General features: G+C 42.1%; 2 protein-coding genes across 5 annotated transcripts in view; both read right to left on the bottom strand.

Annotated features, from left to right (window-relative positions):
• Positions 1-146: 146 nt before the first annotated feature.
• On the bottom strand, positions 147-908 carry NPFF (neuropeptide FF-amide peptide precursor). Its single transcript, XM_006904514.3, is given in 4 exon segments — positions 147-350; positions 462-508; positions 510-587; positions 777-908. Coding segments are annotated over 4 exon segments (375 nt in total). The 3' UTR covers positions 147-232.
• Positions 147-23,205, bottom strand: part of ATF7 (activating transcription factor 7) — an 81,252-nt gene continuing 58,193 nt past the window's right edge. For 3 of the 4 annotated variants that reach the window (XM_006904512.3, XM_006904513.3, XM_025045075.1), the window contains 8 exons: positions 20,783-20,920; positions 18,941-19,098; positions 17,808-17,907; positions 17,165-17,278; positions 16,400-16,552; positions 13,958-14,155; positions 12,653-12,761; positions 3,990-9,275 (listed from right to left, as the gene is read on the bottom strand). In XM_006904512.3, coding sequence (XP_006904574.1) covers positions 9,058-9,275; positions 12,653-12,761; positions 13,958-14,155; positions 16,400-16,552; positions 17,165-17,278; positions 17,808-17,907; positions 18,941-19,098; positions 20,783-20,920 — 1,188 coding nt within the window. In that variant the 3' untranslated portion in view covers positions 3,990-9,057. Of the gene's footprint in view, positions 351-461; positions 2,696-3,989; positions 9,276-12,652; positions 12,762-13,957; positions 14,156-16,399; positions 16,553-17,164; positions 17,279-17,807; positions 17,908-18,940; positions 19,099-20,782; positions 20,921-23,205 lie in introns of those variants that run through there. The other variant, XR_003045619.1, reaches the window with a different exon arrangement.

The raw sequence follows: 23,205 nt of genomic DNA, 5'->3' as shown, positions 1-23,205 counted from the left end.
TTCTGGTGGCAGGAGGCTGGGTGTAGTGGGACCTCCGGGAACCCCATCAGCTGCATTCCTGGAGAGTTTGGTGGAAATGGAGGAGCTGTGGTTCTTGCCTTGGGCTCCTTCCCAACCCTTTCAAGTCTCAGACACAGACACCTGGATTCAGAAGCTAGGCAGCTTTATTTGGGAGGACACATAGCACTTCGGGGTGTGGGCTTTGCATGCAAACATATCAAGGAATGACATGTCACTTCTTCCCAAAGCGCTGAGGTGCAGCCAGGCTCCAGAATGGGGAGCTCAGTGCGTCCCCAGCTTGGGGACTCAGCCATTTGTTGTTCCAGGAGTCCCAGGTGTTTCTGCCAAACCTTAGAAGAGAACGATCCTCAGCTGTAGGTTTTTCCGGTTCCCCCTTCCCTAACTCCCTGCCTGCCCTCTCCCTCTGGCCCCGGTCTTGCCGGTGTTCCTCTCAGACTCACCTCTGGGGCTGAAGTAGGAAGGCTCTGCCCCGGACAGGTCTCTTCTGCAATGACCTGGAGCAGGGAGCGCAAAAGTGACCCAGGGGTCTGGGCATCCTACTGTGGGTGGAGTCCAGTGTCTTCCTCCTGTGGTACGGGAACATCCAGATGGAAGATTGGCAAAGGCCTTTGACATTTAGGTCACAAAGGGAAGAATGTGGCTCAGATGTGAGGACCGAATGAAAACCTTGGCCACTAGAGTGTTTGAACCTAGAGCACAAGTCTCAAGCTGAGGTAGAGGAAAATGGTGACATGGGGCTGGGGGTGCTAACTTACCGCAAAGATCTGATCTCTATCCCAGCCTCCTGGTCCTTCAGCGTGCCCCTAGTCCGTTATTAACAGCAGCGCCACCAGCAGCACTACCGCCTGCCTGGAATCCATGCTGTCATCTGCCTTCTGTGGCCACATCTGCCTCTTATACCTGCTGTCTCCCTGTCCCCCATCCCCACAGCAGCCTGAGGGGGGAATCTAGAGCATGCAATGGAAATGCTCAGCTCCATTAAAAGCCCCTGGGATCCCCTCCCATGGCCCCCTGGGGACTTCCTGCTCTCAGCCTCCGGCCCCAGCCCCTAAGCCCGGAGTTGCAGACTTTATTAGATGCATAAATCCTGTCTCCAGAGCTCTTAAAGCATCATTAATTGCAGACACTTTGTCAGAGCCAGGCCCTGGGGGGCCTTCAAGAACCCCCAATCCCTCAACAGGTTGGAGAGCTCCAATTGATCACCTGCTCTCTTAATTGTAGAATAAAAACATAAAGTCATGTCAGGAAGAGCTAGGCATTGTGTCCTGGAATAGAGGAATAGGGGGAAAAGAGCCAGAGTCAGAGTTGGCTAGGATGGCCCGGCCTGGTTCCTCCCCTGACTGGCTGTAGTTGGGGTCACCCAGCCCATTCACACACCTGCATATATGCCTCTTGGGGGGTTACTATTCTGAGAGTCACCTGTGGGTAAAAAGTGAGATATAGGAGGAGACTAAAAAGTTTCAGAGCCCACAGAAAGTAGTGATTGCTTCAAATCTTTGTAGATGGACCCCATTTCACTAGGGAGCACAGCTTAGGACTCACCTCACCTGGGCCTCCGGAGCCATCCTCTACAGCTGAAGCACTGCTGCCACCCTGTGGTCACAGCTCCACACTGTCATGTCCGGCCATTTCCTTTTTCTGGAATAGAACTCTGAAGGACCAGGTATGGATGGTGGTTCCTGAGGCCCTGACTCTTAAGAAAGAATTCCAGAAAGGCAGGGGCAGGTTACTGGGGTTGGACTATCATTTTGTCCATCTCCCTCTAGTCATCCCTGCCTTGCTCTAGCTCTGGGTGCAGGAGACTAGAATCTTGCTTTAGGAAATATCTTTCAGGAAAAGGTCCTTCAAAGTCATTTGGTACCCTTTCTCTTATGATTTTAGGATCTCTTACTCAACCTCCCCACTAGCCTATATTGTAGAGGTGCCATGATGTGAAAAGCCTGTAATCAGCTTTGGGCAAGCTACCTCTCAAACTGCAGCTACCTCTTCACCTAACACATGGCAACATTAAAAGAAACTACTTCCTAGGGTGGGCATTATTTGAGATACTTTTTGTAATCTGTTAAGTACAGGATCTGGCAGAGCAAGTGTCCTTATAATGTTGGCTGTGATAAGCCTTACATACTCAAGTCCTGGGCAAACTTACCATCTCCTGAGACAGTCTTTAGACAGATTGATCCTTGCACCAAGCTGGTTTCCATCTCCTTGTGGCCTCCACCAGGGGTCTGTTTGCCTCATTAAGTCTCAGAGAACATCTCATTTCATTCATGTGTGCCAGCCTTTTGCAGGTTTGAAGGTAGATTTCATTCTTCCACTCTATAGTACTTTTTTGTTCAAGGGGAAGCGTTTCTCCTCCTTAAGGCATCTACAAACCAATTTGTACTTTGGGTAGGTAGATTAGAGTAGGTTTTGACCTGGATGTTCTAGATACTACATTGCTATGAATGCAGCTGAACCTAGCGTGAAACTTTGTGTAAGTTTTGTCTCACAGATAGTCCCAATCACAGACCCTGACATTCATCATCATTACATCTTGTAGTTTCATCACTTTTTAAAAGGGAGCATCAAGACTGCAGGTAGATGGTCTTTTGTGGCAAGTGGATCCTCCTCACAGTGAGGTCCTTATCTGTTTTAATCTGACGGAAGTCCGGAGGAGCAAAGGGGTGGTGGAACACTGCAAAGAATGGCTAGGATCAGACAGACTCAGTTTTAATCCTAGCTCTTGCACTTCACTGTGTGCCTTGGGCAAGTGTCTGAACCCAAAACTCAGTTCATCTTCAATAAAATGAGGCAACTACTCCTGTTATCAAGAGGTTATTGTGAACAGTAAGTGACCCCATCTAGCATTCCATCTAGCACAGAGAAGGCACTCAATAAATGTTTACCATCCTGCTGCTTCCCCCTCTGCTATTTCTCTAATCACCAATTACAACTGTATCTGAGCTGAGGCTGCATCAAGGGGCTGATTTGGATGGCTTCCTATGTCCAGGATGGAAGTGATTGGTCTCTCCTTCAGTTAGTTGGAATGGGTTAATTCTGCTAACATGTGAAACTTCCCTGCCTTCAGTCTCAAACGACTTAATCTTGGCTTTGGTATTTGGCTTAGTAACCTCCTTTCTTACCTTTCTCTGGACCCCCATGTGCTCCTGACCATAACACAATGAAGGCCACCGCTTCCCTTCCCACTCTCTTAAGGAGACTCAGTCTCCCTATTTGTGTCAATTATACCTAACATTGGCCACAAACGGTTTCTTAGATCATTTCTCTCCTACTGGGAAACCCTCAGAGGCACCTGCTATCTCCTGGTCAAGTCCTTCGGCCTGGCTCACTCTCCTCACTTGTGAAAATTATCAAGACATATGCAGATACAAGGAGCAGGTAGTGACTGCCCTACACTCCATATGGTTCCTAAGCATTACCTGTTTTTCTTGAGAAATCTTACCTGCTTCTAAACGACCTTCCCCTATTTCCCGATAGAACTCACAGAATCATGGAAAGCTCCTCTTTCGGTCTGTGTGCATCCCCCAGTCACGCTGGAAACTTCTTGGGCGTAGGGATTATTTTTATTGTTTTGTTTTTTTAATTGTTAGGAGGGGTTGGGGATAAAACACTGAAAGGTTCAGAGGCCACTTGCCTTCAAACACTGTCTTATCCCCCATTTCCATCCCCATAAAGCACATAGGTCCTTCAGTGAGCCCTCCCATGATGCTGAGGGCCCTTGTCCCCAGGACAGTACACAAGTATGAGCCCTGGTTCCTGTGCCTTCTATTGTCTTATGTAATTTATATAAGCCACCCACCTTCTCTGTGTCTTCACTGTATAAAAAGAAGTGATAAGAATCCTGGCTCCTGTCCTAAGAAACCTAGGAGCGTGAGGAAGATCACAGATGTGAAAACCCAGTGAGTTCCCAGAAAGAGTGGACAATGGGACTTGTAAATCAGAGTATTGAAGCATCAGACATAACTTGGTTCTCTTGATAGTTTAATGTTATATTTGCAGCATAAATAAGGCACAATATATGTCAGGGCAGGGAGAAAGGGAGAAGGCATGGCTGGGGGATTAACTGCTAAGTGGCAAGGAGGAAGGAAGAAGGGATGATTAGGGAGAATAGAGCGAAGCCTCTGCCTCAGCCCTGTCCCGGGAGATTGTGAGAGCCTGCTCACAGGGATCATGCTGAACTGGATGGAGGGGAAAGGGAGAAGATGATTTTGTAACAAAAAAGCCTGTAGCACTGTACTCTCCCACCTGTCAAAGTCTACCACTGGGGACTGGGAAGACCCACATCAGAGTTCCTTGATGAGATGGAGAGGTTTTGCTACATGTCAAAGATATACAAATGAGCAGAGATAAAACCATAGATACACACTGTTTTCTTTTCAACAGATACTGTCAGGAGGCTGCAGCCTCCACTGTTGGGGCTGGAGGCTCATCTCCCTGCCTGAAATGTACGTGTGTGTGTGTGTGTGTGTGTGTGTAAGAGAGAGAGAAAGAGAGAGAGAGAGAGAGAGAACGAACACGAACACGACAGCTAGAACTCCAGCTGCTCTTTCCTGTAACAAAGAACATGGAGTGACCAGTCTGCTCAGGTCAATGCAGGACAGGTTTTAGGGATAAATAGGACAAAGACAAACCTAGATTTTGAGATGAGTGATATGGTGGTTGTTTTTATGGGAGTGGAAGAAGGGACTGGAGGATATGGAAAAATGTTAGTGCTAAGGCAAAAGATGATCCTTAAAATATTCTTGACACCCTACAAGAATTTCCCTTCTGCCCCTAAGGTGATGGTTCTCAAACTTTTGTGTGCATTAGAATCATTTGGAGTGCTTGTTAGAGCCCATCCCCACAGTTTCTAATTCAGTAAGTCAGAGGGGCCCAAATGTGCATTTCTAACAAGGTCCCAGATGCTGGTGGCTGCTGGTCTTGGACCATGTTCTGAGAACCACTGCCCTAAGAGAAAGTCAATGAAACTAGTACTCATAGCCATTTTTTTACAGCTAAAAACATCACTCACCAGCAACTAATGCTGGTGAGAAATCTCTGTGCTATCAGCCCCCATTAAAAAACCAAAAAACCAAAAACTCTAGCAGCTACAATACAAACCTGCATTTACAAAGGACATAAGCTGCCTTAACCTTCCCTACTTTCCCCAGCCTTTTCTCATTCTGGGGCAAGACTTTACCCCAAAGAGACAAACGACTGGTACAGCCACCTATACTCATTCAGTCTAGGTTAGCACCCTGGGGGGTGGGGGAGGTGGGGATTTGTGTCTGTGCACATCTGTGTGTTGTAAACAGAAACAAAGATACTCTGAGGGGATGATTAGGGTTGTGGGGGGTTGAAGATCCTCACCTGTCTTGTTCCTCCCTCTGCCCGTCAAACAAAAGTCTAAAGAAAGCAGAAAGCATATCAACAAAGGCATACATGATGTAGCTAGGACGACTGGATTCTAAACCGATGGGTTATGAAATTAAAAAAAAAATACATTTCCTTCCTGTGTATACAAGGTACAATATTAATGAAAAATAATGATTTGGGGATGGGAAGGAAGTTATGAAAGAAAGGGAGAACTTTTTCTGAGGGAGAGCTGTCTCAGGGCTAGCACCTTTAAAGGAGCCTCTCAGTGTGCAGCAAGGAAGCCTCAGAAACCAGAGGAGGAATATCTTGATGTCTGCTTGGTGGTTCAGGCTGTAGACAGGGCATGGTTCTGATTAAGCACCCCATCTACCAGGACATGTGATGCTAGAGGGCAATGAGTCAGGAAAGGAGCCAAGAACACAATAAGCATAGGGAAGGCAACGAGGTGAGGTTCAGTTAGGTCATCTCTTTTACTACCACCAAGAGTATATGGTCTAGTGCTTAGGGAGAAGAGGGGTGGAGGCTGAAGGAAGCTAGATTTGGGGTATGCGACCAACAAGGAAAGAGTAGTAAAGGAGGTCCTACACTTTTTAGTGGCCCCTCATAATGGGGGAGGCTTTCTCAGACTTTTCAATTCTAAGCAAGCTTTCTTTTTAGAGAATGAGGCAGAAAGTCTGAAGACTAGAAAGCCTGGTTCTGGCTCCTTTCTCAATGGCTTTGGGTATCTAGCAGCTGCGTCTCTGGAGTGAGGTGAGAGACTTCAGTCCTGTGTTCACTTGGAAGAGCCCCAACGGTCCACACTCCCAGTTCCTTTCAGAAAGTGTCTTCCATTAGGTCCCTAGAAAGGCCATGACCTTTAAAAAGGGCTAAGTGACATCCTCCATGATATCTAGTTTTGGTCCAGATAAGTCTGGAAGGCAAAAAAGCAAGGGAGAGCAACCACATGGCTGGCAGCAATAACAAGGTCAGTGATGTTCCCCTTGACTACAAGAGAGCATTCAGGGTAAGCAATTGCTCTGCCTTCTTAGTGAGACTGAGGACCAACTAAAGAGTTACCTGGCAGGGTTCTGCCCTGACCCTTCCTCATGTCACTGCTGCTTTACTAAGGTTCTGCCAATGCCTCTCATTTAGGTCCCCAATACTAACTTCCCACTGATGAAAACAAAACAAGGACTCAAGAGAATTAGACAGGGGGAGGCGCTAAGAAACTAAAGAGGACCCTCTATATAAATTAGCTATCCTATGCAGGGACAGACTGGCAGGGCTCAAACCTCCTCCAAGGCAAAGCAGTGAGGCAGGGCATGTGTGTAGTGACAAACTGATTCTTAACTTGAAAAACACTTGACTGAAGGAAGAAGAAAAAGAGTGAAGGGTCTATGAAAGCTCCTTGGGAGCCATAAACTCAGTCAAGCTCAAGGGCAAAGCTGCTAGTGGGAATCAAGATAATAAAAAAACGAAACAAAACTAAAGCAGGAGAAAAGCCCAGGGAGCAGCCATCTAAAGGAAAAGTCCTGAGCACAAGTTATGGCTGTGAATTTTTAAAGGCAAGTGGAGTCCCTGAAGGTGGTAACCTGCATCCTGACCATCTGCCATGCCATTTGCTAGTCTGAGTCATCTGAGGGGCTGTTCCTGTTGAGTCCCGGGTGGCAGAGGATGAGAAAACCATGTTTTCTCTCCTTTCTCTTTACCAGGCTCTGAAAAGCAGGAGGGGAAATTAAAAACAAATGCAGAAGAACATGTCATCTAATGGGCTCACCGGTTTATCACTCTGAGGAGATGGGAATCTTGTAGCTTAAAACATTTCCTCATTTCCATATGACAGCCAATTTTGGAAGACAAAATAAGAAAGGAAGCTGGGAGTTATTCTGTGCGTATGTTTAAGATGGAGGTAGGAGAGATGGAGAAAAGGACATTCTTGGCTTCGGCAGATGGCAGAAGGTGGCTCTGGGACAACTGGAAGAGTTTCATACTGAAGGGCTATTAAAGCTAACATATCTATCCACAGGACCCTGGCTTTGGATTGCTTCCTATGGCCCTGGTAGAAATTGCATAAATCAGAGCCAAAAGGAAAATGAGAAGTCTTCATGGGAAAGAAAGAGAGACAAGAGGGATGAATTTCTCCCACTGTAGCCCAACTCTTCAAAGTAAGAATGGTTGAGAACAATAGGCACCAATATCGCAAGCAGGCCAGACCCTTCAACAAGCAGGGCTCTTCTGCTGAGATTAGTACTAACCTCCCTCTTCCCAGCCTGCCCCTATCCAACCTTATACTCAAGAAAACCCACTCAGGACCTTGGCTATGATGCCTCAGAGTCCTGCGGTTTAGACTATGGAGAAGCACTGCATCTAGGGGGCAGAGGGCAGAAAAGAGATGAAGAAATGCTGCAGAACCAGAAAGACCTAGTGGTTAGGCTAGGAACCTGGTGAAAGACAGAAGGTAGATCCAGAGGGTGTGGGACATTTGTGAATATAAGACCCTAGCTCAGAAAAGAAAGATGTGTGAGGCTGACAGATGGGGGAAGAGTGAGAGACCATAAGAGTCCCCTACATGACAGCCTCCAGAGGGCTGCATCTGAATTAATTATGGAAGAGGAGAGACAGTATTGTGGGCAGGGGAATGAAGAGGGAGAGGCAGGAGCGGAAAGGTGACCAAAAGGAATATGTATGCTTTGGTCAGTAAACTCTTATAAAAAACATTAAAGAATCAATCCAGTAATCTGATGGAACAAGCTTTAAACTACATTGTTCCTACTTGCCCAATGATTAGTCTGAAGGATGGAGTGGGGAGGGGAGGAGTCAGCCAGTCAGATCACAGGCTCTTCCCCTTTTCACTACCAAGCAATATCTAATAAGGCCACAAGATGAGGTTGCCAAGGCTTAGTGGGAGGTGGAAAAGACCTCACCACTAGACTGGGAAAACTCAAGAGACAAAATGAGGTACCTAAATAGCTCTGGACGTAGATGAGAAAGGACTAGAATTCTTGAGGTTTTCTTTCTTTCTACTCTTTTTTTTTTTTTGGTTTTTCTGTTGGAAAGTAGGGAAAAGGACTAAAGTTAATGGAAGGACTGGAAAATATTGCTATTTCATATATCAAAGGTAACCTTACATTCACCCTAAATGAATTTTTGACTAGAATTTTGGAAGGAGGAAAAGGGATAAATAAGCAGCTACTGGGAGACAAGGTCCTGAATCCATAGGGTGAAAGCTGAGGATGGGTCAGCAGGTGATATGCCAATAATTCTAAATCCCTCTACCAAGCAGGAAGTGGCATGCTGTTAAGGAACAAGAAGGTAACATTCATGGTTTAGTGGGAAGAGAAGGAACTGAGAAACCTGAAACCTAGAAGTGCAAGGGTTAGTGTTAAAAGAGACAGGTATATATGCATGGGCAGGGGTGATTGTTCGAACCATCTGGAAAGGCCTTTGGCTGTGGGGATATCAGAAACCCCCACTTTGGGGGATGATATATGTGGCTCTGGGGCTGGGAGGCTCCTAGTACAGGTGTCAACGTACATGACCATGTGGCTGAAGAGAAAAGCCCCACATTTGTCCATTACTCACAACACACAAATTTTCCCCCGTACTGCCATGTCCAAGGCAGATGGGAGGGAATAAGATGACATTGCTCTTGGCTCTTGGACGGGCGAGCTCTGGCAGGGGACCTCTCCACCAGGGGAGGCATCATCTGCCCGCAGACTGGGACTGTGGGGTCATAATCACATGCGACTGTATTGGCATGCTCAGTTCTGTCCTTTGGCTGGCCATCTGAGTGAGGACTGAGGTGGCCACAGCTTCAGCTGCAGAGCGAACGCTGAGGCCATTGCTAGATGCTGTTGCTGAGCTGTGCTGAATCACAGGGGCTGGAGAACCCGTTGGCTCTGAGCTTTCCTTGGGGCTTTCTGTCAAGGAAGGAGGGCAAAGAGCAGAGAGCAAGTGGTTAGAAAACAGAATGGGGAAACAGGCAGGATGACTTTTTGCCATAATTCTAAAACAGACCACCAAAGGAAAAGGAAGCCCATCTTTTTTGGGGGGAGAAACTTCTCAGAATCTTGGCTTCTAAGCCATGAATGAGCTAGGAAACAGTGAGCAATCAGAAGGAAAGCAAAAACTAGGCCCAAATTAACCTATCTATCCCAATAAAGTGAATCCCCAACATGTTAATTATACTGTCTGGCTTCTAGGACTCTGTATGTAGTTCATTACCCGTATTGGAACACTCTTCTTCTTCTTCATGTTTTTAAAGGTAATTTAAAATAGGTTTCTTTTTAGCTATCCTCTCTGATTAATTCCCACAGGAACTGAATCATTAGATTCTTTTTAATTCTTTCAGCATGAAGCTGAAAGAATTAAAAAGAATCTAATGATTCAGCCTGATAAATATAAAGGTACAATCAAATGATGTCATGAATGATCAGTCCTTGGCCAGGGTTCAGTTAACACAACAACCCCCAAAGAGGTCTGTTAGACCCTCCTGACCATTGTTTAGCTAGGCATTATGATTTAAAATATTTATTTTGAGTTATGCCACTCTACCTGAAACAATAACATTTTACTAAACACAAGTATCTGAGCTGCATACAAAGATAACTAAATCATAGAGTTTTATTAAACAGAAGATAGCCTCTATGGCTGCTTAAACAGAGATGTGTGAAATAAGGGCAAACTTCCAGTAGTTGGTTGTATTTATGACCTAACAAATGCCTGAGTCGTCTTTCAGGATTCAAATATTACCTCCTGCGAAGCTTTCTTAATTGGCTCAGGAAATTAACTATTTCATCACTTGTGCTTTCACAGCACACATACATTTATTCATCAAACATTTATACTGAGCATCATCTGTATGCCAAGCACTGGGGTATGTATATAAAGAATAAAACAGCCCTGTCTTCAGGAAGCTCCTAGTCCAGGGGCTCTTTGACTGAGATACCTGTGCTTACCCTCTTCGCAGGTTGACATGTTTATCTCCTCATAACCCTATGAGTCTCCCAGAGGCAGGGACAGTATCTCATTTGTCTTGTGTTAAGTACCTACCATAATGTAGGTACTACATACACTACAAAGTAAGAACTAAATACATTTTTGCTGTAACAAATAAGCAGTTTAATGGATTGACTACCTGTCAGAGTTCTTGTAGGGACTGAATAGAAAACTTACTGTATACGGACTTCATTGTTAGCCCCTGAAAAGTACTTCGAATGGTTGATCACTAAACATCTTGAAATATTTTATCTTGGTTTGCAGAACACCACACTCAGCTTACTCAGTTGGTTCCTACCTTCTTGGCTGCTCATTCTCAGTCTATTTTATGGGTTCCTTCTCATCTCTCTGACCTCTAAATGCTGCAGTACCCCAGGTCTCGGTCCTGGGACATCTTCTCTTTTTCTATCTATGCCTCTTCCTTGACAATAACATTTCATCCAGTTTCATGGCTTTAAAAACTAACTATATGCTGCTGGCTCCCATAGTTTTATCTTCCAGCCTTTCCTCTGCACTGTAGACCCATATAACCGGCTGTCTGCTTGACTCTACCTGCAAGCCTAACAGGGTTCTTAACTCAGCTTGTTCAAAACTGTGTTCAAAATATACCTCTCAATCCATTTCTTCCTACATCTTCTTCTATCTCAATTAATGGCAAATCCATTCTTGCAGTTGCTCAGACCAAATACTTTGGTGTAATTTTTGACTCTTCTTTATCTCATACATTACTGCCCCATATGGCCCATCATCAAACCCAGTCATTCTACAAACTATCCTGAATTCAATCTCTTCTCACCACCTTCACTTACCACTGTTCTGGTCCAAGGCTCCATCATCTCTTGCCCACATGATTACAATAGCCTCCTAAGTGACTGCCTGCTTCTGCCCATGCACTCCTGTACTTTCTAATAGAGTTGATCCTATTCAAACGTAAGTCAGATCAGTCATGTCACAGCTCTGCTGAAAACTCTCTAATGGTCCCCAATGTAGAGTAAAAGCTGAGATCCTCACTATGACTGATGAGGCCCTACACAAGGATGCTCCCTTTACCTTCCTTACCTCATCTCCAACTACTCTCCAGCCCCCATTCTCTTCAATCCAGCCATGCCAGCCTCCTTGATGTTCCTAGAATGTCTAGGCATGCTCTCGCTTTGGGTTTTTGCATTTGCTCTTCCTCTTGCCTGCAGTATTTTTCTCCCATATAAGTGCATGGCTAGCTCCTTCACTCCTTTAAGATCTTTATTCAAAAGACACCACATCTGAAATTTCAACCCTGCTGCCAACATTTCATAGTTTTCTTCCCTGTTTTATTTTTTCCTCCAAGTATTTACTCTTATCTAACATACCATATATTTGTACCTATTTATCTCATTTACCATGTCTCACTTACTAAAATATAAGCTCCTCAAGGGCAGGGAGTTTAATCTACTTGATTCTCTATTATATCCTCAGCATGTAAAACAGTGCCTGGGACAGAATAGGCTCAATCAATACCTGCTTAATAAATGAATGTTCATATTAAAATTAAAATTTAAATAGATATGTTTAAAATTGATGATGAGGTTACTTTTTCTATGAGAACACATCTGTGAAATGATAAGACAGTGAAAAATTAATTCAATCCATCAAAATTTGATTGCTAACATTTCTATGAATTTGTTTAATTTGTAAAGGAAAATGATTTATTAGCTTTTACCAGCCATAAGCAAATTATTCACAATAGTTTTAATTTCAGAATTGTGCCTGTCCTGAGCACAACTGTGACCATCTTTTTCTAGCACTAATTTTTGTGTGCTCATAGATTATGAACTGAAACCAACGTCAGCCCATCATTAGAAAGATAAAATATACCCTGAAATCCCAATGTATTTTCTGCTGTTTACATCCTCTTAAGGCCAAGGCAGTATCTTTGGAATAAGAAAGACCTGAATGTGAATTTTGGCTTTGTTACTGTATTAGCTGTGTAACTTCAGGTAAGTGACTAATCTGAGTGCAGTTTTCTCATGTATAAATGGAGATAAGGCATATATTTCCTAAGAACATATACTTCATAAGAGAACTGGGAAGATGGTAGAGTACTTAACACAAAGTAGGTACCCAATAAATACTGCCACCCTTTATCTCACTTAGGATAACTCTATATTCTCAAAAAAAATTTTTTTGTAGGACTAGTTGTTCTACAAAGGTCTGTAGCCCTCCAGAACATTCTGAATGGAGTTATAAAATTATAAACAGTTGAGATACTCCACATATGCAGTTTACTGACCGACTGACTTTGCTTAGATTGCAAGCCACTCACCTAAGTAGCCTTGGGTCTTCTTCTGTAGCGCAGTGACCGGGCAGTCTTTATGAGCTAACAGTAGCTGTTTCAACTGAGCCACCTCATTACGTAGTAATGTGACTTCATTCTGAGAGAGAGAAGAAAAGAAAATCAGGAAAATCCATCCTCCACTCTTGTACCCCGGTGACTATCCCTCAAAGTGAGGACTGAATGCTGCCTAGATTTCTTCCTCCGAATCTGGAAAAGACGTCTGACCCAGCAAGGCTTCAGACAGCCCCGGGCCAGTATAGCCATGAATTCAATGACAGGAGCTGCTTACAGTGTACAGTACGAAATCACAATAGAAAAATCACTCCTATTTAGGATAAATATGATTATATCAAAATTAATAATATATATGTCCTTTGATTAAGAAAGCATACTTCCAGGAATCTATTTGACAGATCTACTCAAGTGCATACAATGTTGACTGCAGCATTGTTGTTCTGGAAAAAATAAGAAACATTATAAATATCCATATCTTATACTATAACTACACTGTAGAATGTACTACTATATAGCTATTTAAAAAAAATGAGGTAGATCTTCTATATACATGGCTAGCTCTCTAGGAGATACTGTTAACCTATTTCTGTTAAAACAAACACCAATCCCTCTCCGACTCCCCTACAAAAAGGGAGTAAATGAAAATATTTAGAAATACATATTTGTCAGGTAGGTACACACTAAACTTACCTACAGGGAAAAGAATGAGTCTGTGAAAGTCATATTCAAGAGAGAATTTGTTTTTTATTCTATACCTCTGTGTATGCATATGTATATTACATATATGTTATATATAAAAAAATATATTACCTATGTAATGAAGTATTTTAATAAATAATTAGAAGAGAAAATAAAATTCAAGGAAATATATGGATTATAATTGTTCTATTTGTGCTTGTGTGGCTTTTTTCTTTCATTAAGCTGCATTATCTGGGGCAAAGACATTTCCCTTTGGGTATCCTAACACCCAAGTCAGAGTCTACTGATGACTTAAAAGAGCACCCTGGGGTGTTTAATCTAATTCTCTTCATCCAAATGGGTTTATGGATGACTCATTCTAGTAGCAGATTTGGGAGTAGATGGTGTTCTTTCCAATCCTGGAGGAAGAGATTTCAATTCTGACTGTTAAGAGATTCTTTCTGCATTCTTCCTGGATTATCTTCTGGATCTGTCCTAATTTCAAGAATTACCATCTCCTATTACATCGTTTCACTTTTTTCTGATTCAATCCCACTTTCTAGATTCAACAATCCCAACAATCATTCAAGACCCACTCACACTCAGCTGAATGTTCTGAGAAGTGAGTTCCTCTGCCTTCTTCTCTAGGGAGGACACCCATAACTTCCGCTTTTGACGGCAGCGAGAGGCTGCAGCCCGGTTGCGCTCCAGAAAACGCTGCCGCCGCTCATCTGGATCTTCATCCACTGTGCGCCGCCGGCGCCCTCCTGTACTAGGAGTGGGCTGGGCTGGTGAAACCTGTTGCCCAGGAAGGAAGAGGAGTTACTTGAAAGCAATGGCAATCCTTTCCAAATTAAACCTGATATTAGGTATATTAGTAAGATCTGGTAAAGGGATATAAAAGTCCCTGTAACCACAGCAAGTCTCATCACTATGTCCCTTAACTTCTCTTTGAGGTAACTCCTCTTTCTGCCTTCCATTTCCTTCCAGTCTTTTCAGTCCCATACTTAGACAAACCACAGTTCAACTGGAAATTGATTCTTTCTAAGATAGATAGACAAAATGAAACTAGGATCATTTTCTATTTCTTAACAATGGGGAATCTTACAGGCAGGGAAATCGTAATGGAGGATGTCAGGGGAACTTTTAGCAAGACCAAGGAATAAAAAAGTTTAATAATCAAGCAATATATACAAACAACTGGACGCCTCAACAAGTTTCAGAAAAGATTTCACTACCAGTGAGAATTAGGCTATTATGGAGAGAGATGGATTAGCATATTCTTTTCATTTATAATCAGTTGTTAATCATCCTCAGCAACCTCTCCATCATGTTGTTTGTTCTGTTTGTTCTATTTTAAAAAGAAAAGCATTTTTTAATCCCTTTACAAACTGGTGTTATAAAACTGCCTTTTGTCTTTAAACTTCAGGTTGATGTGCCTTGTCACTAAAGCACTTTTGGATCATCGTCCCTTTATGTTAGATGGTATGTGTTCAGAGAAGATAGATCAATTTTATAATAGTGGCAAAAATTAAAATGTAGAAAGGTAAACAAGCTGTATAAAAGAAACTACATAATGTAAAACCAATGCCAAAAATAAATTTGTCCTGGATCTGTTGCTATTAGGGAATATCTATATTAGTTCTTCCCAAATGCCAGAGCTCACACCAGTTGCATGAGAATAAGCATGCGTTATAAAAAACAGAATCTTATATTCCACTTCAAGCCCTACTGAATCATGTTCTCCATTAAATATAATCAAGAGATAATGTTATTTATCTAATATTATCTCAAAAGAAAAAAAAAATAGGGAGGAAATTTTAAACTCAATTTAATGAGTTAGAGGCCTTGGGTCATTGCTTCTCACTCTACTAAGGAAAGTTTACACAAATTTTCCTGAGATTTAAAATTTCCTCTTTGTCCTGAGCTCACTGGAGCACATGTAAAGATTGGTGCTTTAGGAGGATGGGGAAAAGAAAATGATCGGTTCCTATTCTCTCATAGGCAATTCGGAATTCATGCAGGAAATGGAGGTGAAAGAACAGGCTGAGAGAAAGAAGGGAAGAATGAGAAGGAAAGGCATCAGTGGGGACTAAAAATGAAGTCATGTCATTTTCTCGAGGCAAAGCAGCACAACATGGGCAAGGGGCTACTGCTTTACCATCTCCAAGGACTGGCAATGGAAGGGGTTACACAAGGGTGGGAAAGCTTAGCTTCAAACAAGAAAATTCAAATGAAGGCTTTAGTTGTTGGCCAAGTTTTAAGGCAGCATATGGCATATTAGGACATGTGGTGGTAACTGATGAAGCAGGTGGTGACATCAGGAAAAGGGGCTGGGCAAAGAATGCGACTCTAGAAACCGACCTCAGGTTGTTGTCATCTGTTCAGTACAGACAATACAAAGACAGAGGCCTATTCAGTTTTCAAAGAAATTTACTACAACTGAGGCCTCCTTGATAAAAGAATTGGGTATCTAAATAGGACTGCTCTGTCTTTTCTAAGGCTTTAATTCTTCTGTGATAAAAAGGGATTAAATTGATAAGGAAAAGGTATATTTTTGTGTTTGTTTACTGAGCAGTCTTAATACTGTAACATCACATATTATTAATATATTATCATCTCATTTTTGCTTTAAAATCTAATCAGGTTAAGGGTTTGTTTGTTTGTTTTGATAAGACTTAATAGATAAAAAAGAGACTAGGGGAGCCTCCTTTGGTGCGCAAAGTGGTTTGAAGTGAGGTTCTGTCACCTTTTAGAGAGTTCTGCAGATATATCATTCACTTATAGATAAAAACAAAAAGGAAAAATTAAGAACTCTGTGACGGTTCTGCATTATTCAGTCTGTTTGCATGTAAGTATAATACAAGGCTGGATAAAGAATGGTGCATTTTGCTACTGTCAAATTGTCAACAAGAACCAAAGCACAGGAAGATGCCAGAAAGCTGAAATCCATTCTTCTCTAATTTTTCTCTCCTTGAAAGACATAAGACATAAAGAGTAATGGTGACCCAGCTGGTTCCCTGATCCAAGGGCCCAACTGACCTGTGGCTGGGCTGGGGAAGGGGCATCAGGGTGCTGGATGAGGATCTGGCTCTGCTCAGGACGGGCCGTTACCATGGTGCTAGCAGTACCTACCGCCATTCCACAACCACCATTGATTGAGGAGACTTGGTGGGTTAGGGTGGCCTTTAGTCTCTGCAGGGAAAGATTAAAAAAAGCTTGTCAAGGGTAAAATCCTATCAAGGGTAGAAATAGTGGGCTTAGATTTTATTACTGACCTTACAGATAACTAAAATTTCCATATCAATTTTCCCTTTACAGAAAAATTAAAAAAAAAAAATGACGGAGAGAATGTGCACCTGGATCCTTAAAATGCCTACTCTGTTCCCTGGCTATCATCCTGGGCACAGTTGGAGGGTGGGAGTTGTTGAAGCAATAGTCCAGATGAAAGCTATCTCCTGGAACCTGGCCAGGTGCTGGTTATGCAGCTATTCACCTCTTGGCCAGCTCTCCTGCTCACTCATCCACCCTCCATCTGTCACTCTGGAACTGAAACAGCAACTGTTCCACTCCAAACAATCTGTGCTGCCTCTTCACTGCCATGGTCTATATACCAGGCTCTAAAGGTGGACGAGAGGAGATAAGAGTCCTAAGTCAGGGTCTTTTTTTCTATATACCTCACAACGGGGTGTCTTTAGCTTTGCTACTCTCAGAAGGTTCCTTTGCTTGGCTTGCTTGAAAAACCTAGGCTGATAAAACTATTTCTTTCAGAAGGGCCAACATTGCCTCGGGCTGGGATGTACTCACCATCTTGGCTTCTGATGGCATAGGGTGGCCAGAGGGAGAAATGGAACCACTGCTGTTAACTGGTGGGCCAGGAATACCAGGAATGTTGGGCACCATAGACACAGGCCTGGCCAGCTGGATCAAGAGAAGGAAGAAAAACCAGAAGGGAACATAATACGATCGGTGGGGCAAAAGCTCCCCAAAATGAAATGTTTTTGAGATTGGCACGTCAGGACTTACTCTGTGCAAGCTTCCCACAGGGCATGCAGGGACGGCCTGGGAAATACCTTCCCCTATGGAGCACCACAGTGCAGGGAATCTACTTTTCCAGTGCTATGACAATTTCTATGGAAAAGGCTACGGCTGTATATTGAGGAAAATGGTGGGTAATTTGGGAGATGCTAAGTGCCAAGTGAAATCAACCAATCAGCAGGCTGGGAGCCAATTCCTAGACCAGGAGCCAATTGTCCAGATGATTCTTTGTCTAGTATTCCATAGTGCTGGGTTGGCAGAGGTTAGTGAAGAGTTTGGGCAGGCTGCCATGCTCAACTAATACAGACCATAGCCCACGTTTCCCTGGGGCTCATGTGTGTTTATGAGCACTCAGGTGGAAGGGAGGGATTAGTGTGTTGGTAGGGCTGGCTGCCCCAACTACAGAGCTCACCGATATAACAGAAGGCATCTGTACTGGAGGCCCTGGCAGCACAGGCATGGTCTGTCCATTAGCAAGATGCATGACGAGAGGGAGGGAGCCTGTGGGAGACCTAGAGGAGACATGAAGTAAAATGCTCACGATACAGACCCTTTTGCCAATGGATCTTCCTCCTGTAATATAGCAGATTTTCTAGTCTTCCCTAGTTAAGGGTGCTAAAGGGCAGCATTGTGAAATCTTGACACCCTCATGAAGTTGGAAAAAGCAAGGAATGCTCCTTACCTTACAGATGGAGAGAAATGGCTAGATCTTTACACCTTGGAAATTAAACAAACACCACTGAACTCAAAGGGGTGAGAAGCTAATCCTATTAAGAGTTTTGAACAAATAAATAAACATCCCTATCACTGCCATGTATAAATTTTCTCTTGCCTTCGGCAAGGGAGACTTGGACCAAAGTTGTCATTTTGCAAAGCTGAATTATGTCATATGAAAGCCAAATTTGAAGGTTTCTCTTGCTTCTTTCCACATTTTGCTTTACCCTGTCTAAAAAAGATGTCCCTTTGTATTTTTCCTAGTGAGTCCAGAGAACAATAAGCTTTAAGAGGCTGAATCCTGATGATAATCTCTTAACTCATGGGTACCTGGGGACAGGATCTCAAGTCATCCCATTAGGAGATCTGTATGGGCCATGCCAGGAGCAAAGACAAAGAGAAAAACAAACTTTGAGGTAACAAAGACCGAGAATCCTAACTGGGACTGAGGGAAACACTCAAAAAAAGATAACATATGGGTTTCATCCCCTCATTCATTCAGTAAACTTCTACAGATTGAGGTCAAGAAATATAGTTTCCTGTGCACCCTCCACTATTATGATAAACTTCCTAAAGCTTTATGGATTCTATTTTAGATTGAAGAAGTATTAAACTTCCAAATTAACGAAGCATTACCCTCAAATAAATACTTGCTTGTCTACCCAAAAGGTAAAGGAGATTCTGTTTATGGGGGTGGAAATTTATTTTGAGAGACAATCTCAGTGACTCATTTTCCTTGAGTATTCAAAAACAGTCCCTGTTTTATCAAATAATTTCATAAAGTGGAAAAAGACTCAGGCTTCATTGTTTTTCTCAGCACTCTTTACTTACCCCAATTGCCTGTTAGATGGTGGAGCCTGTGTGATGACAGAGGTTGGGGAGGGAAGGGTTGGGTGAAGTGAATCATAGCCCACGTGGAGAGGCAGGGACCCAGGACGTACGATGGTAGGCGTTGGGGTAGAGATCACCATAGGCTTTGGGGCAACTTCCTGGGGAGAAGAGACCAATAAATCACAAAATGCTTTAAGGGACTGCTTATAGGGAAATATGTAGCTGGTAAAATCTAGTACAATTTGTTGGAAAGAGCACCAGAGTGACTCATGTCATTCCATGGCCACACACCATACCTCACTTACCCATTCAATAGGAACGCTGAGTTAAGACTTTTTGCTATATCCCTTTCAGGGATGATGGCTATATGAATGAGATGACAGTTGAAAAATCACTTGAAATCTTTGTAGAAGCACTGTAGTATCACATAAATTCTAAGGATTGTTATAATTTTTCACAATCTAGATAGTGTCATTCTAAACTTGATGCCTCAGTATCCTCAGATCTCTAATGGGAAAAGGTAGGTAGCCTCAGTATCCTCAGATCTCTAATGGGAAAAGGTAGGTATAAGACTAGTGATAAGGCAACCCAGTATCTCTTACAGACACCTTTAAAAAAGGGCTATGGAAGTTTAAATAAGGAACATATTGTAATAAAACAAACTGCTTTCCACTGTTAACTTGTTAGGATCTTAAGATTGCCACTGGCCCTGAAAACATCTCCAGACAGCCTCTAGGAACTGGTTGCTGATGAAAAGAAGAGAGGTCGGAGGAAGGTTGTATTGTTTATAAAGGGAATAATTTTGGGAAGTAAAATATGGAGGAAGGTAAAATGAGGTCTATTCTATCTAAAGTGGGCATTAAAATAACTACTGGTAGAGCAGTAGAGACTGAAAGGAAGCATAAGGGGACCTCTGAGGTTCCAATAAATCTGGAACCTAGTTGCAGAGGCTGTAAACGTCATGAAAATTCAGTGAGCTGTATTCTTACAATTTATGTGCTTTTCTGTATGTGTGTTATATTTTAATAAATTTGTAAAAAATACTGCTTTGTAAAAAATTTCCTTCAAAAAAATAATATTCAGAATCCTAGTAGATATTCCCTTTAAGTCACCAGAAGACTTCTCTCTGGCTAGACTTTTTCTTCTAAATTGTTTAATGTCCAGTTTATAACTTACGTGATTTTCTTTTTTCACTTATTGAAATACACAACATGAAGCACATTAACCTAAAGGATATAAATGACTTTTTATATATGTAAAATCATGACAGAGTGCTCATTTCTAGCACCCCAGAAGGTTCTCCTATATCCATTCCCAATCCATACCTTTCCTCACAAGAAGTAAACATTATTTAGAGTTCTATTGTCATTAAGTAATTTTGCCTCTTCTTGAACCTGATGTAAATGGAACCATCTAGTATGTACTTTTTTTCCTGAATTTTGTTGTTGTTGTATAATATAACATTAATGAGAATCATCCACTCTGCTATGTATATCATTAGTTAATTCTTTTTTAATGCCATGCAGTACTCCGTTTTAGAAATATACCACAGTTTATTTACTCATTCTTTTGTTGATGGCTTCCTTCCCGTTTTTTGACTATTACCAATACAACATATTCTCATCTACTTCTTTTGGTGGATATATGCACTAATTTCATTTTATACAGACTCAGAAGTAGAATTGCTGGGTCAGAGAACAGGTGTAATTTATATAAATCTTCTAAACAATTAACATTTATTTAAATATAAAAAATCCTCCTGTATCATACACTACTTATACAACTAATCATAATGTCATCTATTAATTAACAATTGGGATGTCTCTTGGTAGAGAATTTTACCTTGTCTTTGAGTGGCGGAGAGCAGGGGCTGGAGGCAGGGCTGTCAGGCGGGGATGAGTCTACCTCCACTGGCTCCTCTTCTTTGATTTTGATGTCTGGTGTGGAAGGCAGAGACATGTCAAGGGGCCCAGCAGCAGCCTGTTAAAATAGAGAAATGAGTATAGTTTATTTTAACCCCATGACCCCATGATTCCCTTCAGGTCGAATCTACATCTTTCCAGGTAAAAGATGAGGAAATACACTTCTAAGAAATTTAGCACTTGGTCAAAACACTGAACTGCAAGTCAAAGAAATGTGAAGCATAGGTTTTATATACAACTCTGGCCATTTTAACTTCTCATGGTTTCTGTTTCCCTAACTATAAAATGGAGATAACATCTGCTTCATCATGAATGAATATTTATAAAGATTCTCAAGGGAAAAAAATACTTATAATGCTTATAGAGACCCTGAAAGGAGGAAAAAAAGATATCACTTGAATCCATGTAAAACAGGAAAGTAAAATGATTCCTGAATTCAGTGCCTGCCTTTTCCCCACCAGCTCTGTTGGCCACTGGAGAACTGTGACAGTTTTTCTGCCAATCAGAATGATTACATTACCCAATTATCAATAGCAAATAAAGACAAATTGGCTATTAAAGTACTGCAAACAAGAAAGATCTTTTCCAGGGACCTCTCCATGCTTGACAGTGATCTCACCCCAAAATCTGGTGGTAGAGGTTAGAAGTTAGAAAGGTAGGGTTTTGGGGTAATAAAGAAAGGAAAGGCTGATCACTTGATCAGTGAAAGAAATTACAACTTGGTCCTAGGAGCAGGACTGGAGAAAACCAGAAAGAAAAGAGAGTACTTTTCTAGCAGTTGTGTGATCATCTCACAGAACTGTGGAACCAAAAATGGCTCTGCAAGGAAGAACAAACCATCTGAGATGAGGGTTCTGACACTGTATCTTGACAGGAGGGTTGGCATTGCAGTTCAGTTTCATGACAAAGTGGATTCTTTGTTCTATTCTTCCCATATCCTAGGCTTCTTGGTGAAAGAGGAACTTGTTCTAACTTTTCCCATTCTACCTTAATCCTTAAAAACCTTCTTGGTAGTTGAGCAAACTAAAGATAATCTGGTGTCTACCACATTAGAGAAAGTGGTAATGGTTCTTTTTCTCTAAGCTGATGGGTTGAGCAACAGCAAAGATGGTTTCGTTTCTGCTCTCGTTTTTCCTACATTGCTAAGATATCAGGCTTAATTGACATAATTCTGGGATCTCTGAAGTCAGAGAGTGGTGGGAAGGAGAGGCCTCTCAGTAAATACAACCACAAGTTTAAAATCACCAATCCCCTTGGGACATCCCCTTGAAAAGCTGTGGTTCAGGAAAGTTTGGGGCTCATAAAAGACTCCTAAAAACAATCTTCCACTGAGTCTGTGCTTCCCATCAAGGCGAGGTGAAGACCACCCCTGTTCAGACAGAAAGAAACACTAAGAGATACCCAATGAGTAAAGATCTAATCCAACTATGAATGGCCTTCTGGAAGTGTCAACTGAACTAAAATGGCAATGGAAAAGACCTGAAGCTTTTAAAGGGAGGCTAATTTTCTTAAATTTACTTATAATGAGTTTGGTTTAAAATCCCTTATATCCTGGTGGGAACAATTTGACTGATTTCTTTGTTTTGGGGGAGGGAAAAATGATAGTGGGGATGAGGTAGAGAAGCTATAAAATAAAATTATACCATATAGATTGAAGCAACTGAGAGATGAGAGACCTGGGTCTCCAAAGAATAATAATAATGGGAAGACTGTGGTTAGTTCTGCCTTTTCAAAGTAGACCTACAAATATATGACACTAAGTTACCCTACTTTCTTTTACTTTGACGGAGAGAGCATAAAAAGGTCATAGAAAGCTTTGGAATTTAGAAAGACCTCCAGTGATAAGGACACTTTATCTTGCATTCTTACCATTTAAGCTGAATGGAAAAATCATGCACAACTCTCTTGCTCTCTCTCTCTTAGAAGGAAAGAACTCCCATGGACATTTTTTCTTATATCCTGGCTTTTCTATATTCTGATGGAATTCTATGCCTCATTGCACCATGCAATTATGGGAGGTACATGTGTTAATTGCACACATTTTGAGATAGAAATATTGAGATTTTTCTGAAATATTATGGAACACAGACCTGATTTTAAATAGTGGCTAATAATCTAGAACTCCAATTCTAAAGTAAACTGAAATTTCCAGTTGCCTTTTCCCCAACCCAAGTCCCTCATTCCATGGAAACTACTTTGACTCTGCTTCTTGAACTATTTCCCCTGGTCTTCTAAACTAAAGGATTCTCTAGGGGTCTGGAATATAAAAGCTAAAATCAGAATTACAGCACCTCAGGATCTGAAGGGATTCCAGCATTTTAATGCCCTCTACAATATCTATAC

The sequence above is a fragment of the Pteropus alecto genome, unplaced genomic scaffold (assembly GCF_000325575.1).
Source record: "Pteropus alecto unplaced genomic scaffold, ASM32557v1 scaffold220, whole genome shotgun sequence".
Lineage (NCBI taxonomy): Eukaryota > Metazoa > Chordata > Mammalia > Chiroptera > Pteropodidae > Pteropus > Pteropus alecto.
This window is presented reverse-complemented; position numbering and strand designations above follow the sequence as displayed.